General features: G+C 35.6%; 1 protein-coding gene across 1 annotated transcript in view; it reads right to left on the minus strand.

Annotated features, from left to right (window-relative positions):
- The window catches only part of plppr1 (phospholipid phosphatase related 1), a 55,050-nt gene that overhangs the window by 19,624 nt on the left and 16,430 nt on the right, over positions 1-18,996 (minus strand). Inside the window, exon 2 of the mRNA XM_039677143.2 lies at positions 13,621-13,717. Coding sequence (XP_039533077.1) covers positions 13,621-13,680 — 60 coding nt within the window. The 5' untranslated portion in view covers positions 13,681-13,717. The remainder of the gene's footprint in view (positions 1-13,620; positions 13,718-18,996) is intronic.

The raw sequence follows: 18,996 nt of genomic DNA on the forward strand, positions 1-18,996 counted from the left end.
TAAGGTTAGGAACAGGTTTGGTGCGTGGGTAAAAGTGAAAGGGAAGTCTCAAAAATGTAAATAGATGTAATTACAGTATAGAAAGAGTAATTCTTGGGATTTAAGAATCAGTTAAAAATCGAAAAATCATTATTTTCAAGCCAACCTTAGTTTTCGAAACTGGCTCGTTTGAAGCGTTTGTTTCGAAACCCGGCACTTTTTCTTCTTGTTTGTTTAACTTTATTTCCCTTCATGTCCCTGTTTCAGAACAAAGATCAACAAGTCTGGAAACAGTCTGAGATTTAAAAACAAATTCTGTTTCCACATTATTCTTACTCAAATGCTCCTCCATTGTCCTCCCCCAGCAAGTGCAAGAAATTGTTTTAACCACTAGCCAACGACACCAACCTCTAAATCAAATGATAGGCCACACTACCACATCAGAAGTCATATCAGGACAGGAGAAGAGCATATCAGAGCTGGTTGAATATTGTCTCAATGCACTTTTCTGAAACTCTGAGTCTGAAAGAACACAAACTCAACCCTGCAGCAATGTACTGAGTCAGCACCTCATTAGTATTTCATGAGCCGACGTATGATTCCTCATGCTTGACATAAGCGATAATATAAGGGGCGTCATACAGTGCCGAAAGGGAAGCATGTCCAACCCAATTACAGTCGCTGACACGGCACTTTTCTTTTTAGTAGCTAAATTAAAAAAATAAAAAATCAGACTATAGGTGGAACATAAGGATTATTCAGGGTAAGTGTAAAATGAATACTTCACTGGAATAGACAGCCTTACAAAAAAGCACTTGAGGCAATATAAGGTAGCAATCCTATGCTACATTGCTTTGATACATAATATGGTACTGAATGATTCCTGCCGTCATCTAGCGACATTAGTGTGGTTTTAGCTACATTACTTTGAAAGGATTTCAGAACAGTTGCTAGCGGTGTGCTTTCTCCATTTAGTCAAAGGGGGATGTTGTAGCTTTGAATGCATTTTTTGCTTTTCTGAATATATTGAAATTAAAAGTAAGATTGACAATTAAAATGTTATCTATTTTCAGAGAAGAGGTTTTTTTTTCAGTTTATGGAACTACAGGAATGAGCAATGTTTTTTTTTTTTTTTTTTGAATAATTTTATATTTAAGAATTGTATAGCCTACAATTTTTGTCAAGACTTACAAAGAAATTAATAAAATGAGATCACATTAAATCAGTCACGAGTGAATTAAAAGTATTCATGTACGATAAGTTGGGGTTACTTAATTTCAATCTACTTAGCATTGAAAAAAATAAGCAATTGCAGTTTAATTATATTAAGTCTAAATTACACTTCAAAGTTCTAAATATTATCTTATTTACATATTATTCTTAATGCGATGACCAAAAATAAACAATAAAAAATGAATTGTAGAACTTAGTCACTGGTTTATTAATTTATTTTAACTGTCTTTTGTTTTTAACCCACTAATCCATGGATGCATTGTTATTACATTTTAATGCTTTCTATTTAATAATTAAAAATACACATCATTTGTTCCAAATATATGTTGAACTATTGCCCTGTGAATGCACAGAATGTCAAACTACAGCGTACATGTGGGTATTAAAGTATTTCCAAGAACATGAAAGGAATTTCTTTTAAACCCTAAGGACTGAACACAGTACACTTAATAGCGCTTTACAACAAAGAGCTCTGAGCAAATCCCATGAAGATCCAGAAAAATACTGCACTAAATAACACCAAGATCTCTCCCTAGAGCTTATTAAACAGGCTTTTATGATAGAAGGAAAGGCTGCCTTACAAATAAGTAACATCCGTCACTCTCATGGACTGAGTTTGAACATTTCCGACATGGTCTAATTTAGGGGCCCAAGCAACTGAGGACCCTATTAAAACTGCTCAGTTTAATGTCCACTATATTTCTTTTCATTTTCTAATAATTGCAAATATGTCATTCCATTTGTGTATTAGGTCAATGTGATATTGTCATGATAAAGCCAATATTAACATATTTAGTCATTAAAAATGACAATAGTAAAAAAAAAAAAGTATATACTTAAATGCAAATTAAATACAATGCTTTAAGACAATTGCATACAATTAAAGGAAAATGTATTATTTAAATGTATATTAAATGCAATTAGCTGAACTTTAGACTGCTTTTTTGTCATTTGTACATCTATATTTATAATTTCATAATTATTACTTCTGTTATGTTTGATATGGTTAAAGTTACAGCTGAATGTACTGAGAAGCATTTATGGTAAACTAAAATATAATGTCGTGTCTATTGAACTTTGTATGTCATGTTTTTCAATTTATTTGTATTTAAACATTTGTAATGATGAAGTTTCAATTTGGTCATTTTTTATATAGCCTATGTCATATTTTATTTGACTTATTTTTAATGTAATATCAAATATCAAACAACACACAAGTTAAAAAAGTACTTTACATGTGCTTTAGTATGTTAGTCAAAACAAAAGAAAACTACGACAAATGATTAAATATTTATTTTTAATAAAACTTTAAAACTACAATATGCATTGTGTATTTATTTTTTTTCAAAAGTACAATTTTGGTCAACAACGAATGTTCTTTCTCATGTCTTTGCTACAATAGAGTCATTAGTATCTTATGCCAACACACTCATCACATCTTTAATGCGTAAGGGGGGATGATTAAGACCAAATCTGTTCCGCTGTTAAAGTGATTTTATGCTGGATACACTAATTACAGCTCCATCCTTGAGATCACATGATCTATTCCCAACACACTGCAATAATCAACATGATACAAAACAAGCCAGACGCCACACACTGCCTCAGCTCTCCTACAGAGGGCAGTGCACGACCACACAAGGGAACAATGAGGACAAGACCGACAGAATGTGTGTATAGAGACACATACTGATCTGAAATCACTGTATACTGCATACTAAGCAGTGGGCATTACAAACAGTACCATGCTACAATTTTGACAAAACCTTGTTGTCTGAATAACATCTGGTCATCATTATCTCACATTTTAATTTTATTCAGTCAAATTCTTAACCAATAAAGAAAGACATACTAAAATGTGTAATTACTTACAGATTACTGACCAAAGTTGCAGGTCATCCGGGTATTCTTTGCTTATATATATATATATAGACACACACTGAACAAAATTTTAAAAACAACACTTGTTTGTGCCATCATTTTTCATGAGCTGAACTCAAAGATCTAAGTCTATGTACACAAATGGCCCATCAAATGTAAAATCTCAATATTTGACAAATTGTGCAGCCCTATAAAGAAATACAGCAACAACACTTTTTTCCCGCAATTTTCTGAGAAAAGATCTTTTCCCCAAATCATGCAGCCCTACTTTGTGTCATCTCTCACCACATTCAGCATCTGAATGTCACCCTCACAATAGCCAAATCACAATAGATGCCAAGCTGCTTTAAAGGAATTGTTCATCTGAAAATGAAAATTCTTTGGGGGGTGGACAAATAAATAAATAATAGATAAACTTGTCTTCCACCACAGACTATACATTTCTCAGTTAAACTTCATAGGTTTAGGTTTTGTCCTGCATTGTATTTTTTTGTGCTGATGGTGAAAATCTTGGGGGTTGTTAAGAACTGATGATATTACTTTTCTAAGCAGTCGGACTTATTATATGACACGTGGATAATAAAATAGTCCAATTGATTAAAAAAAAATCCCCTTTACTTTACAGTAAATGAATGACCACAGCTATACTGTACAGTAGCTCACTCAAAAATTAAAATTCAGTCATCATTTATACCCTCATGTTGTTCTAGGGATGGAAGATATATCAGCCTCCATATTGGTATCGACCGATATTTTCATTTTTAATGTTGTCGCTATCAGCTTAATAAGAAAATGTCCGATAGAAGTTGATAAAAGTCAATAAATAATGGACCATTTCCTTTAGCCAAGACATTTCAGATGTACACGGCAGTGTTGTAATCGAGACCACCTCACTCGAGTCCGAGTCGAGACCGAGACCAGAGAGAGTCGAGTCCGAGTCAAGACCGAGTCCATAGAGAGTCGAGTCCGAGACCAGAGACAGTTGAGTCCGAGTTGAGACCAAGACCAGTGAGGGTTGATTACCTAATTTACTTTTAAATTTACTTAGAGTTTAACAAATATGATCAGTTTAGGGTAAAAAGGCCACACAGTAGGTGGTGTTAAAAGTAATTTTATTACAATTTGTCATGCGCAGTTGCACGTTAGAAAATCACCAATCACTGGGCGTGTCAATCAATTTAAAGAAATATTTTATTAACATACATTAATAATCATGAAAAATATTTTTGAATTGAACTCGAGTGGAGTCGGGAATAAGTCCGTGTCCTAAAAAAAAAAAAATGTTCGAGTACGAGTCCAAATGCACACGAGTCCATGACAAGACCAAGACCATTAAAATATGGTCTCGAGACTGAGTCCGAGACGAGTCTGAGTCTCGAGTACTACAACACTGGTACACGGTTCATCATGGTGCTTTTGAATTGCTTGAAATGTGATTGGAATCACTTCAAAAAAGGAAAATACAGTTAAGTGCATCATATAGGCAGCATAAAATGATAACATTGTGTAACATTGTGTGCTTGGGACATGGCTTTTAATGGTGAGACTTTTGTTTTTGTACAGTCTGATTGGGCAAAACACAAATATAGAAGATGCTTGTCAAAAGCAATAATAGTGTTGGGCAAAGACACATGGCAGAATGTTGTGACGAAAAATGATCCAAGTGCAAATCCAGCTTTTGCCAAACTTGCTCCTCTTTCTATGGAAGCTTGTTTCCGCCAAAGAAGAAAACATTTTAAAAGATAATTGCGACGTTTTATGTCATAAGTGCGAATTTACATCTTGCAATTATGCAAAATAAGAACAAGGTCAGAATTGCGAGAAATAAACTTTATATCTTGCAATTCTGACATCTTTTCTCAGAATTGTGAGATATAAACTCTCAATTGTGAGTTAGTCTAATTCTAAAGAATTTTTCTGAGTTTTTATCTCACAATTCTGACTTTATAACACAAGATTTGTGACTTATATCACACAATTGTGAGAAAAGTCAGAATTGAGAGATAAAAAGTCGCAAATTTCGTGTTATAAAGTCAAAAACTCAGATTTCTGAGGAAAAAAGTCTCTAAGTTCCTTGGACTCTATAACTCAATTACAATTCACATCTAAAACCAAACACTATAGCTGTTCCAGACAAGCAAAATCAATCATAACAGGCAGTACGCATTATAAACACGACCAGTCAGACAACTTACAACACCAGTGGTTCAATGGGACGCGGCCCTAAAACACACATGATGAACGACTTCAGAGAACCATGATTCATCATTCTGTTCACTGCAGAATCAAACCAATTACATGAGGAGATGATTCCCTCTATTTTTGTAATGTGTGTTGTAAAAATAGTTTAAAGTGTGCTTGACACTGCATGATCAAACAAGGCCTTGAGGATTAGACGGATATTATAACAACTGTCTCAACCAACAACTGAAATCATCTTGTTTTCTTACTAATGCAATGGAGGCAGAAGCTGTTCAATTTTTACAACTTATTCATATTTTTTGTTAATTGGGTAGTTAATTGAAATAGCTGGTACAAATTAAAGCAAACGAGAAGAAAAAAAATAATTGCATAATGACAATTTTTGCTAAAATAAACATCAAAAGACGCTCACAAACAATTAAATATTCAAAGAGACATGACCTACTAAGTAATGTGACCAGACTTCACAAGATAAGAAATATCACATGCTTAGAGGAATAATTCACAAGGAAATGTAAATTCTGTTATTGTTTATTTATATTGTTTGAAACTTTAATGCGGTTTCTATAAAACATGCAAGAAGAAAAGAATATTCACACTCTCTTTTCCACATTTAATGGCAGTTCATTGTGACCACCAAACTTTTGTGAATACTTTTCAGCAGACACAATAAATTGATCAAAAGAGATAGTAAAGACATTTGTTAATAGCACTTTGTGATCAGACATATACAATAACCATAATGAGTCATAAGTAATTATTAATTGAAATTACATGCTTCATTGTAATTACATTTTTGAATCTGAATGAGATTTCAGAAGTTTAGAGGAAAAATAACAGTTTCATTTGATACTGCCTTCATCTTATGTAGAAAAAAAAAGAGTTGGAAATTCTTCTAAAATTCTCCTTTTGTATAAATAACAGCATTAAAGTTTAGTATGACATGAAATAGAGTATAAAAAATGGCATTTTCCATTTTTTGGGTTAAAGATTCTGGGCTTAATGTGTGCTTGTGGAATCTGTTTACTGAGTCAAATTTGAATCAGCTCATTTATTTTAATAGTTTAATTACGTATCCAATATTCACCAGTGGGCCTGTCCTAAACTCTCGTACAAATAATTAGACAGGCAGCACTTAAAGCATTTGCTGTTTTTAGTATTCAGATTTTTTGCAAATGCTGCCAACATTTTTCTAAAGCAGGTGTCAATCACGTCTAAACGCCTGGATTCGAGCAGCTTCAATACGTTCTTCAATGAACATAACAAATAAACGGAGACAGTTTGACAGTATATCTCTGATTATCTGTGGGCTTTAAAAGAACAGAAATCCTCTCATCATTCTTGCATCTTCTGACGCAATGCATTTGAAATCATAAGCAATCAACTGCAGCACAATACATGCAGTTAATGCTGAAACCGGTCTACAATAGTGCTGGTCTAAAGCAGGATATTTGTTGATGTTGGAAGGTACACTGTAATAAATGCTTTTTAGGGGTTCAAGCACGTAGCACCTATACCTTATTGCAATTAATTGAACTTCCGCGGATCAGCATCCTCTCCAAAAAGTGATCGACCAGACCATCACGTAAGTCGTAGAGACTTGAAACTTTGAGGGATGCCAGTACCCACTGCATCTACAACATCACCAAGGCTCGCCCCAATCGGCCTGATGGGGGCGCAACAGCAAAAGTGCGTAATCGCTCATACCTCCTGAACTGTCGGCGTAGGCTCAAGTGTCATATATCGTTGGCCCAACAACAAAACACACCAAACAAAACATTTGAACGTAACTCTAGCGAAATTTTCGGGTATTTTGGAATCCCAGTCGGAACCAATCCAGTGCAAAAAGATTATCAATTAATATTAATTTATATTAATATTATTAATAATTATCAAAAAAAGTTTTAATTTCAATTGACGTCTGTGACGGGACGGCAAAATGTTCAAAGTGGCCTTATGCCTGTGATAAATTCTAAAGAAATTGCCCACTGGGGGCGCCTTTTCACATGCGTAAACGATTGTAAATCATGTGATTTTTCGCACGTCCACGAGATTCATTACACATGGTAGAAATCCACATTCTGATCAACCTTGCCTCTAAGACCGCCGCTGGCAATCAAACCGTTCGCTAAATACCAGAGATTATTTCAAAAACTTACTTTCGCTGACTTTTTGGCTCAACCTTGATAACTATCATAAAGTTCTAAAACATATTTCCTTATTAAAATGTCTGTTTTAGCTGTAAATTGTCTTTTTGTCCATCTAGGCAGTTACATCGTAGCTAAATAAAACAATAAATTTTACCTTTAAGTCCTTAAAACTTGCAATTTCTTGGTAATTGTTTACTAGGAGTGACAATTGTTTCTACACCATTGTTTTTCAGTGTACAGTGTTTTCATTGTGGGGGGTGGGGGGGCGGGGTTAAGTCATGATGCAGTTTCCAACTGACTTCCACAGTTTATTGTATAGTCCATATTCTACCTTGAAGCCTACAATAGCTGCTTTTCCACTGCCAGGCCAAACGCTTCCAAGAACGGTAAGGAATGGTTCGATTTATATTTCCACTTGAGCTCGATTAAGCTCGACATGTTTACAAAGCGTTCTCGGCCCAGAGTTCCCATCACGGTTGGCTAACTGCTGGTAGAATGCGTGTAGTGACATCGGCACCCAGGATTGGTCAATTGTCTGTTGCCTGGTTACCAATTTCTCTTTAGCTGGCAGAGCGCGCTATTTGAGCAAAGTAAACAAGTTATTAACAATACCTGACCATTCTCCTTAACAGGGTTGTTATTTACATCTCATACAGTCTGTAAGCGCTTGACTCACCAAGGCAACGACTGACGCATTTGAATCACATTCGAAAGAGCTCTGTTATAAGCCCCACAGTGGAAAATGAAACCAATTAAGCAATGAAATGGTTTGGCTTGACAGTGGAAAAGTGGCTAATGTTATAATAACCATTCAAAATTTGTTCATGTTCTTAGTTTAGTTTCAGTCCGATTAACTTGCAGATAAATCTTCAGCTTTAAAAAAATTCAACTATTCTTGCAGACAAACAGAGAGGCACAAAACTACAGCTCAAAGCTGAGAGCACAGCACTTTGTGGGTGGACTTTTAGGATTAATAATTAATTGTGTCTGATGTTATTGGGGAATAGTTGGTTTCTTAACAGAGAGCAGACCTCGAGAAGTGTCGTCTCTAAGGCAGGGTCCAAAATTTGCGAGCCAAAATTAGTTTTGACGATAAAACATTGTTATATAATACATAAATTCTCAAAAGGTCTCATCTATTTTTCATCTATTTCTATTTTTCTACATGTAGTTGCAGCACATGACTTTGATTTTGTGGACAAAAGTGGTTTTCTTTTTGTTTCCCCTAAGAAATAAGGTTTCTTTTCAGAAATGTCTTCATGTTATAAGGACTTTTGTATCATGATATAGGCAAAGAAAAAATTGTGTGCGTCATGTCATTGACCTATTGGCTGAAAAACAAAACAAGATGTGATTAACAGTCTTAATGGTTTGAGTGTTTAGTTTCTAATTTTTTTTTGTAATTTCACTAGTTTCATACTCTCAGCAGCCAATAATTCACTTCACAAAAACATTTATTTTACTCGAAAAATACGCACAAGCAAATCGTTATTTGTCTTTTATTTACACATGAACATAGAACTTTACAAAACGGTGAGCAAATTTCATTTCTACCACTATATCTACTATACTAGTATAAGTTTTATATCTAATTGCAGTGTTTCCCACAATGCCTAAGGGCATTATATAGATCGCACTTGTCAATCAATTTTTGATAATTTTCACTAGTTTCCATCCGAAGTTGCGAATTTAACATAAGCGCAAAATTGTTATACATCACATAACATTTGCGAATAAAGCACCGTTTTTTTTCCCCATTTAGTGAGTCGAAGAGAACAAAATCCTCACTTCTTGATGCTAAATATCATTAAGAAAAATGGAAGTTGCTCTAGTAGGAGAAGCCACTGTATATAACAATTTATAATATATCATAAATTACTTGCACCTCAGAACATGCAGACGAAACGCAATAAAGTTATAGCTTTGGAGGCAGATGCTGCTGTTCGGGAATGCAGTCGTGTTAGACAATTTTGGGAGGGAATTACACTGAACCACTTTGACGACAGACTTTGCTCAACCATTTTAAAACAACCAGAACAACAAATTCAGATGGTGTGCAACGAGTCCGGTCCACTGGCTAGTCCAGTTATACCGTCCCATCGCAAAAGTCACGTCTTTTTTTATGCGCATCGAGGAAATGATTTGGTAAATGTGTTTCCATTGTTGTTTATGCGTACGTTTTCTTGTGCACAAGTTTTTAATGCTCATTTTGAGAATATACTGTAGATGCATTGGGGGGGGGGGAGCGTTTATGGAAATAAAAATTTGGAAATATGGACATAAATTATGGAAAATTCCATCAATTGCAGGGGAAACATTTGTTCAGGTTAAGTCTTGAGTTTCGTCAAACACTGCACAAACATAGGATAAGTCTTGAATACATGTGAACATCGATTTTTTGATAAATTCATGAAACTGCCTCTGAATCCAACACAGTAACTATGCATGTGTTATATAATTATAGCCTGCATGCCTGAATATTACTCTGATGAGAGCTAACACTGAAAATAGGTCAACAGATGGCTGTGGTGTGGTCCAGGTACACGGTCGTCATTACCGGTGAGAATAGAGGTGTAGTTTGCCTCAAATAAGTCAGTTTAACAGTCAATTTTAACCAAGAAAACCCCACACAATTATTTGTACTAGACACAAGATCTTATTGCGGAAGCCAATTATTCACTGCTCACTTGACTTGTTATTCGCCGATCAGTGAAAAACAGGCTTAATCACTGACCACATAAACAGGAACAACTTGATCAGAAGATGGCCAGTGTCCAGTTCCTGCACAGTCAGTAGCTGGAAGAGAAAGGTAGCTGGCATATGTCACCATATTGGATACGCTTCTCAGTTCGAGAGCCTTTTCGCGGGAATAATCTCTCTACAGAAACCAAGGACACGACTGTATTTCTCAGCGCCTTCACATCTTCACTAAGCAAGCATTAGACTGCATGATCTTTTCTGTGTGGCCTAGTTTCAGTCTCTGATGTGTCTTGAAAGCTTCAAGCAGATCCAGAGGCAGTGGAACAGAAACACACATACACACACACACACACTCACTCACACGTCCATTTAGTGGAAAGCACTGTGGAATTGAGGGTTCGCCCTGTAAAAGGAATCTCTGTGACAAGCTGTGTTTTCAAGTGCATTTCATCTCTGTTTGCATGAAAAGTCCCAACTGTAGTCTGTTTGAGAACCTACTAGTATTTGATTTCTCTCGAATACAGGCTGGCAAGTGGTCTGGCACTTTGCTGCCAATGTAAAATCTCTCTGTTTTACACAGTCACAAAAGGAAAGAATCACCGACACTAAAAGGGGAAGTTAGCCGTCATTCAAATGCGCACTCAGTAGGCAACTAAAATACAGTTACAATTTGCAATAATAGACATATATATATAGTAATTTACTAATTAGTGTTGTTTGCTAAGCAAAGCATCAGACATGTGCAACGATTGTGCTCTTAGCAATGGATGATTACTTGAAATGTCACATTATTGGGATATCAATATCACGAGATTGGCATGGTTTTACTTCAGTTAGCCTAATAGCTGGTTTGATTTGCATTGAAAGATGATCTTATGGAAAGTACCCCATACCAATCTCTAGGCATGGTGGATGGTGAGTGATGATGTGGGGATATTTTAATTCCAAAGGTCAAGGGAACTTTATCAGGATGCATATTATCCTGGATCCATGAAATAACTGGCTTTTAAAAATAAAAATCTGCCTGACTCTATGGGAATTTAACATAGGGGTGTCCTGACTTATGCACCCTGTATTTTAAGGAAAAAACATTTATTTATTTATGATACATTATTCATTCACAAAGAAAATTTGTGTCATTAAAGGTTGGAGTTTTCCTCATTTGTCTAATTAAGGCATTAAGATCTATATCCAAAAGATGATTTTTTATTCCTCTTTTTAGGCAACTTTAGCATGGGTGTCCAAACTTATTCACATCACTGTACTTTTGTTTTTGATCGACATTGCGAAGTTGCGATGTCTTTTCTTCTCTATTGTGATGTATATCTGAGTGAAACGGTTTCTGTAACAAATGTAGGGTGGGGCTTGATTTTGTCCGTGGGGGATTGATTGGATGGTTGTGGTTTGCTATTGGTGGAACTCATGTGATTGACAGCTTGCCCTCATCATCAGAGAATAGATACGCTGCAAGAGGGAGGGAAAGTTATTTTGATTCAAGATTATGAGACATGATTTTTTTTTTAATTGTTTCACATTAATATTGCAATATTCCATTGAAAATAAGAATTATGAATTTTGATTTTATGGTGATGAAGAAAAAAGTTCAAAAGATAAATTCTAAGAAGATCGTGAAAAATTTCCTAAGCACAATTCCTGTGTTAAAGGACAAGTTCTGTATTTTTCCAATTAAAGCCCTGTTTTAAGATCGTTTCTGATGAAATAGAATGGTTAAGATGGTTAAAATAGAATGGTTAATAGAATGTTTTTTTTTTTTTTTTTAGACAGTTGCTGCTGTTCCGAGAATTTTCAGTTTCTATGGTTGGAATTTTCAGTCTCCTCTTCCTTCTTTCTGAAGACAAAAAATTAAAACGGATACTGGGGTGGTGGATAAGACACGTGCCTTTGGTGTGAGAAACCCGGGTTCGAGAGATCCACTGTGAGACACCAATGTGTCCCAGAGCAAGACACTTAACCCCTAGTTGCTCCAGAGGCGTGCAACCTCTGACATATATAGCAATTGTAAGTCGCTTTGGATAAAAGTGTCAGCTAAATGAATAAATGTAAATACTGCAAAAAGATGTTAGTATAAACTAATAGCACAACAAACATAATGCATTGATGCAGCATATAAACCAACACCACAGTGAGAAGCTCCATTCACCTCCGTCTTATTAATAGGCCAAACCACATTGATTTGAAGGCCGACTTGCGGCATCAAGTGCGAGACACGGATATCACAAGGTGTTAAAGAACCAGGTATTTTATTCATTTTACTCTCTCTAAATGTCTATATGGATTTATATATATATATATATATACTTTGTTGATTATTGTGGCATATTTTTCTAAATGAATTCAAGAGTTAACTCTTGCAAGAGTAATGATACAAATTATAAGAAATAATATTAATATCAATTAGGGTTTGTCACACATAAACAGTGCAATTTCTAACTTCGAAATAATACCCTGGAAAAATATTGATAGTTTGATACCACTGCCACAGAAAATACTGAACAGCTTTACAGAAGATCATGATGTCAATGTTTATAACAATTACGACAATACAACGATACAACAACTGAGATATGCTATATAGTCCTTTAAATACATGCTGTATGGATGCAGATAAAGTTGGCCATACTTATAGCTGGGTTATAATATATAGTTGAGATTTTCTGTACTGAATGTACTTTGTATATAAATTGGGATATATAAAACTTTATACCCATATATATTCAGAGCTGTGAGATAGATTTTCTATATAGTATTGTTTTTATGTGAGCATACAGTATGTACTCGGGTAAGTAGGATGTACAGTATACAATGTTGTCAGTTGAGAGGTATCCTTTTGACAAACATTCAATATTTCCTGATCCAGCCAAGCATCTGCCATTGAGATTAATGTGAACGTGTATAGGTTAGGTAGCTCTCTCCATGTGTTTTAAACCCAACTGCTCAGCATTCCGTCCTGAGGCATCATGATCAAAGATCCAATGGTGATGATAGTTCACTGCTCAACCCTCAAAGCTTAAAAAAATTGATCTTTAACCACTAGGCTACAACTCCACATGGTTTATGATCCCATACTAGCACATAATTCTAGTGTAGAACAAAGCTGGATGTCCTAAATACTTTCCACAGTATCAGCAAACACACTGGCTTCCAATGTTCTCATGTTCAGGCAAATGGCACAGCGGTTCATCTCACAAACCCAACAGTGCTGTCAGGGAGATATGCACAACTCGTCTTGTGGAGGGAGAAGAGCGCTTTGAAGTGCCGACACACAGTTTCCAGTGATTAAACTGGATTTGACAGAAGTTTAAATTAAATATCTAGCCAGTTTCAGAAAAGAAAGGACATCTTAAAGCCGTATCTGAGAGTAAGGAACAGCACGATAAATGGAGAATAGAATATGATGGCAAGTGAAAAATAAATGCAGTTAAATATTACTCTTTTGGCTGTAAAAGAAACTTACCTCTACAAATATGAAGCATGGTATGATGGAGTAACTACGGTGTGTATTATCTGAAGCCATTTTGCATCAATTCGGTCTAAGTTCCACAATTGGAAATCTAGAGGAGAAAGAAGTCACAATTAATAGAGCATTTAATAAAAATCATGAATTTACTACCATTCTGTGAAATGCAGAGACAATTAAAACTGGAGAAAGATTGTGGAGAAACAAGAAATAGTAATCGCCAATTTTACTCGTAAAGTAACTTTTTTCTTGTCACGTTTTTTCATTAAAATACAGATTCACAAACTACTGTTCAAACATCAGGTGCATCGAAAACTTTATATACATTTAGCAAAGAACGCATTCAATTGATAAAAGAGACAGCAAAGACATTAGTGTTACAAAAGTGTTCAAATAATCGTTTTGTTTTGAACTTTCAAGAATCCTGAAATAATATATTTACACAAAAATTTTGCATTATATCAGCATATTAGAATGATTTCTGAAGGATCATGTGACACTGAGGACTGGAGTAATGATCACTGGAGTAAATAACAATATATTAATTATATCATATATTTAAAGAAAACTATTATTTTAAAGGAGCTGTATGCAAGAAATTTATTTCAATTAATCAAAAATTTTCCCTGATACGTCACTAAGAAATCATGTTCATTTCAAATACTTATATCACTGACAACAGTAGTCCGGCCAGGATATTTTCATTTAAAAAGTGAAGTTGCCCTCAACTGATGTTGATGTTGTTGTCACGGATTCAATAGTGTTGTGTTATGTTGTATTAGCCACTGTTATGGCTATGTTTAGGTCTGGGGTTGGGTCTGCGTCTCATATTGACGCTAAAGGATGCCATGTGCATATTATTTCAACGAAATGTCATATGGCGTCACCTATATGACGCCAAAGGATGAGAACGGGCACGGGGGTTTACACCGCTCTACAGTAATTTGAAAGTGATTGCAGTACCAGTTTTGGCCACAATCTTGCATACAGCTTCTTTAAATTGTAAGAAAATTCCTGAGAAACCCTGTGGCTTAGCCATGCTAATTCTCCTCTGGGTTTTATGGCTACAAAACTTCACAGCTCTACTGCATTGACTACTTATATTACAGTATTCTGACCAAAACTGTGTGACTGAGAGGTCGTAAACTGCTAATATTCCACCTGAAAAGAGTTCATCTAAACCATAAATGTCTTCAAATGAATTGTGAAGTACCCAAATAGTATATGCAACAACCAAAACAAATAGAAGTTCATAACAAACGCCGAAATTGAAGGGCATCCAGTCAGTGGAACGGAAACAGAACAAAGACCGAATGACAGAGAAAAGACTTTAACTGTGTAACATTCTCATTAGAGAAACACGAGGTTAAACACAAACACACTTCTGCTTTTTTTTTTTATACATACACACAAAAAAACAAACAGAAAGAAACATTTTACACAGGAGATTCATTATGCAAATTTGCTGTCTCCTAGGGCAGCAATTAAAGCCTAAATATGCATTATTTTATTTAAAAATATTTTCTCCTATCCCAGCTTAATATGCAGTAAGACACATCAAGTTTATTCTGAGAAAAGTATAAACACTGGCATTGTGACACTATCTAAATGTTGCTCTGGTTGAACGTTTGAACCTGTTTACACCTGGTCCCCACATGCCTCTGATGGGATATCTACCTGGTCATGAAAAGACCAGGTGTAAATGCCCTTACAAGACAGATTTAAATCACATCACTCAAACCACTTCAAGAGGCGGTCTGAAACTCATTCCAGACCAAACTGGACAAGTGGAAATGTATATGGTTGTTGAAACCATGTATGTGTATTTTACTCCTCCCACAATGTTAAAAAATAAACGTGTGAGCGAGAGCAAGTTTTAGGCTTTATGGCGTCTAAGATATGAACTGAAATATCCACTGAAATCACTGGATGTAATCTTCATCTTCATTAAAAGTAATTAAACTTATAGGGTTAGGGTCAAATTTATTGTTTTTGTAATTCCATTTGGTGACGATAGTGGCAAAGTGATCAACAGTCTCCACCAACCTGAGGTAAACTTCCATCCATATTTTAAATGACAGGAGGTAGATAGTGGGTCAAGCCAATGACCAGCGAGTTTCGGAACCGACCCAAACTTTTCCATAGCAAATTTAAATCCACAGATCACAACTGCCGATTGTTTTCCATGGAGACTGTAATTGAGTGCCTATGTTTTCTAGAGCAAATACACATTACACACTCACAGTGAAACATTGCATCATAATTCAGTGCATTACAAATGCTTGTGCTGCTCTTGTGCTTTCATGAGCTTTCATATGAAGCACAATCCCTTTCATGTGAGGTTGTTCAGTCTGCCACATCTCTTTTGGATAAACAATGGCCTAAAATGGATTTAGACACCACCGCCAATTACCAAAAAAACTGCCCCGTCACAGCTCTAGATATACATCACAATAGGGAGGAAAAGACTTATCGCCACTTCCTATTCATGAGGACTTTAAGCCACATTTCAAAATGTCTGAATGTCATTTCTTTAGATATCAAAATATCAAAACAAGTGCCATCCTTTAGATGATAAATAACGCTAATAATTTTCTCTTCACTTCTAAAAAAAAAAAATCAAAATAATGTTTAATATCGATCTTCACCATTACAGAGAATTAACAGAAATAATTCACGTAGCTACAAAAAAGTAGACTGGTTCAAATTTGAATTGGTAGATAAAGATGGAATAACCCTTTGGTTAACTGCAAGTTGGTCAAATTAAGACAAGTTTCTGTTACTGGCCAGGGCTCAGGGGCGAGTTGCATAAACTGCTAAGACTAGTCTTACAAGTTAGTCATCTTTTTTTTTTTCTTCAAGACTGTTCATAACTTTTTAAAGTTGGTTACATAAAAACATTTATTGGTCTAATTTGATACTGAACAGTAAGACCCCTAACTAACTGCTAGTTGGTTATGCTAGTTCTTATTAAGACACTGTCTTAACATAATGGCTATGTTTATGCAACTGGCCCCCTGGTCATAACTGCCATAACTGCAACTCTAAAAGGTATACTGAAAACAATCAGTGTATAGGACAGACTTTCTGGAGGGTCAATGCCCTACAGAGTTCAGCTCCAACCCTGATCAAATACACCTGAGCAAGCTAAACAAAATATTACTAGACAATCACAGGTATGTGAATTTGATCAGGGTTTGAGCAGTGGTAATCCAGGACCAAATTTGAGGAACCCTGGTGAGGGATTTACTACATTTTCACTCGGTAATTGCTACTTAATTTCACAAATAATTAAAGAAATGACAAATAACATATTAGATCTGGACGTTTTATACAGCATGCATCCCAGTCACCCCTGTTTACCCTTCTATCCACTCATGAAAGGCTTTTCCAAGTTCTGAATTTTCTCCACCCCATAATGGTCTCCAAAGAAACAACCAATATTCCTGGAAATAAATATGCTCTTGTCATGGAGCAGTTACATATTTCTCCATCTGCTGTTCTTGGAAAAACCAAAGCCCTGGTAACTCCTTTAACCTGTGCTGAATTACTGCATCAATGTAATACTAAATACTCATTCGGGCCCAGACAATGATTCATGAAACTAATACTTCCATCACACTGACAAAACTGGGAACAAGAGTGAAAAAATGTATTTTGGTAATAAAAACAACCTTCTGAAACAACCCACATAAATAAAACAATAAAACTCATCTACTAACACAATATTTTGTTACATAGTTATACATTCAAATGAACTTTAAGGAATTAAATCCCTTCTGTGGTGAAATAACAGTATTTTTTTGCTTTGAGTAATTCCAATGTTACAGTTGTGTAGCTTTAGTGATAACATTACATGTACTTCTCAAAGAAAATACCAATTACTTGGGATCTCAGTGTTTCCCACAGAAAATTAGATTCGATTTGCGGTGGTAGTGTTTGGGGACCAGGGATGTGGGGGGTGCATAAAGGACAAGGCCCTATATTAATTGTAATGGTGCAAAAAGTCAAACTTTAGAGGCATGTTAGGCATGTTAATAACCTTTATTGGAATATAAATGTACATAAGCTTAGCTGCAGGAATCTGTGAGGGCAACAGACAAGAAAATTGCTGAAACAAATACCCTTGTATGGTTGTCTTGTCTACTGTATATACACTAAACATTAGTGCTGTCAAAATGAATGATTAATCCAAGTGATTAATCAAAAGATAAAAAATAACTAATAATCCTGATTGATACCTTCCTGGTGTACTATGCTCAATTATATAGCACAGCTCTCAAGTTTTAAAGACAGGCAGCAGGAGTGACAGAATGACGTGAACAATTCCAGGATATGCTTTGTTTTTTTGGTTGTTGCGTTAAATCTTACCCAGATACAATAGTGCTATTTTCTAATTGGCTATTGTGGTGCCCCTTTCTCTTTTTTTTTAATGATTGGCTGATAAGTGGCAGGCTCAATTCATGCGGTTTCAAAAGTGAGAGCGGCGCAGCCAGAGACATTTTGGGCGCTGCGGCATATTAAATATATTATAAACAGTTTTTCCGCGAGAGAAATACAAAAGACCGAAATGAGTGACTGTGACGCTCAATGCGTGACACTTGAGAGCTCTGATAATGCTAATGGCAACAATGTTGCAGGTGCGATGCACCACGTACAAACCGGAATAGTATATGTTTATACTTCTCATCCAACCACAATCAAATGCACTCTATCCGGATGGCGGGATTTATCTGTTTTTTTTGTTTGTTTGTTTTGTTTTTAACCAGGCTATTTTTAAAATGTAGAAGTAAAAAGTCTACTCCGGTAAAGTATAAATCCCCAAAATGTGTTTGGACAGAATATGAGACAGAGTTCTTTATTAAATTCATAAAAGGCCAAATACAGGACTACTGGCTTCTAAAACTCAAAGAAATGCCAAAAATCAAGACCTCGGAGCAGAAATAAGTGAGTAAACACAGTATAAGGGTCTTTCCTTGCCATTAATGCTTGGCTAACACACCTACGTCTAATAATAATAATAATAATGACCAGTGCGGTGGCTGTGATATATATAAACCTACCAACATCTATTGCCATGATTTTTGGAATGACTGATCGTGAGAGGAAAAAAATGACGTGTTAGTTGCATAACATCGTTTAATGCCGTCATTTCGCAATAGTTTTTTATCGATATTTAGAAACAAATTGCACAAATCTGTACTGGAAACACGACAGCGTTTAACAGATCAACTTCTCAGATTTAAAGTGTTCATTATACTAACCACTCAACTCAACTCTAGTCATTCCGTCCTCCAACGCATGCTTGTGTTTTGATTCAGATCCTGCTCGAAGAGGAGGGGCTATATTCACGTCTCCGTTGTCAGTTTGTGA

Source organism: Pimephales promelas, chromosome 23, assembly GCF_988280905.1.
Source record: "Pimephales promelas chromosome 23, fPimPro1.hap1.1, whole genome shotgun sequence".
Classification (NCBI taxonomy): Eukaryota; Metazoa; Chordata; class Actinopteri; order Cypriniformes; family Leuciscidae; genus Pimephales; species Pimephales promelas.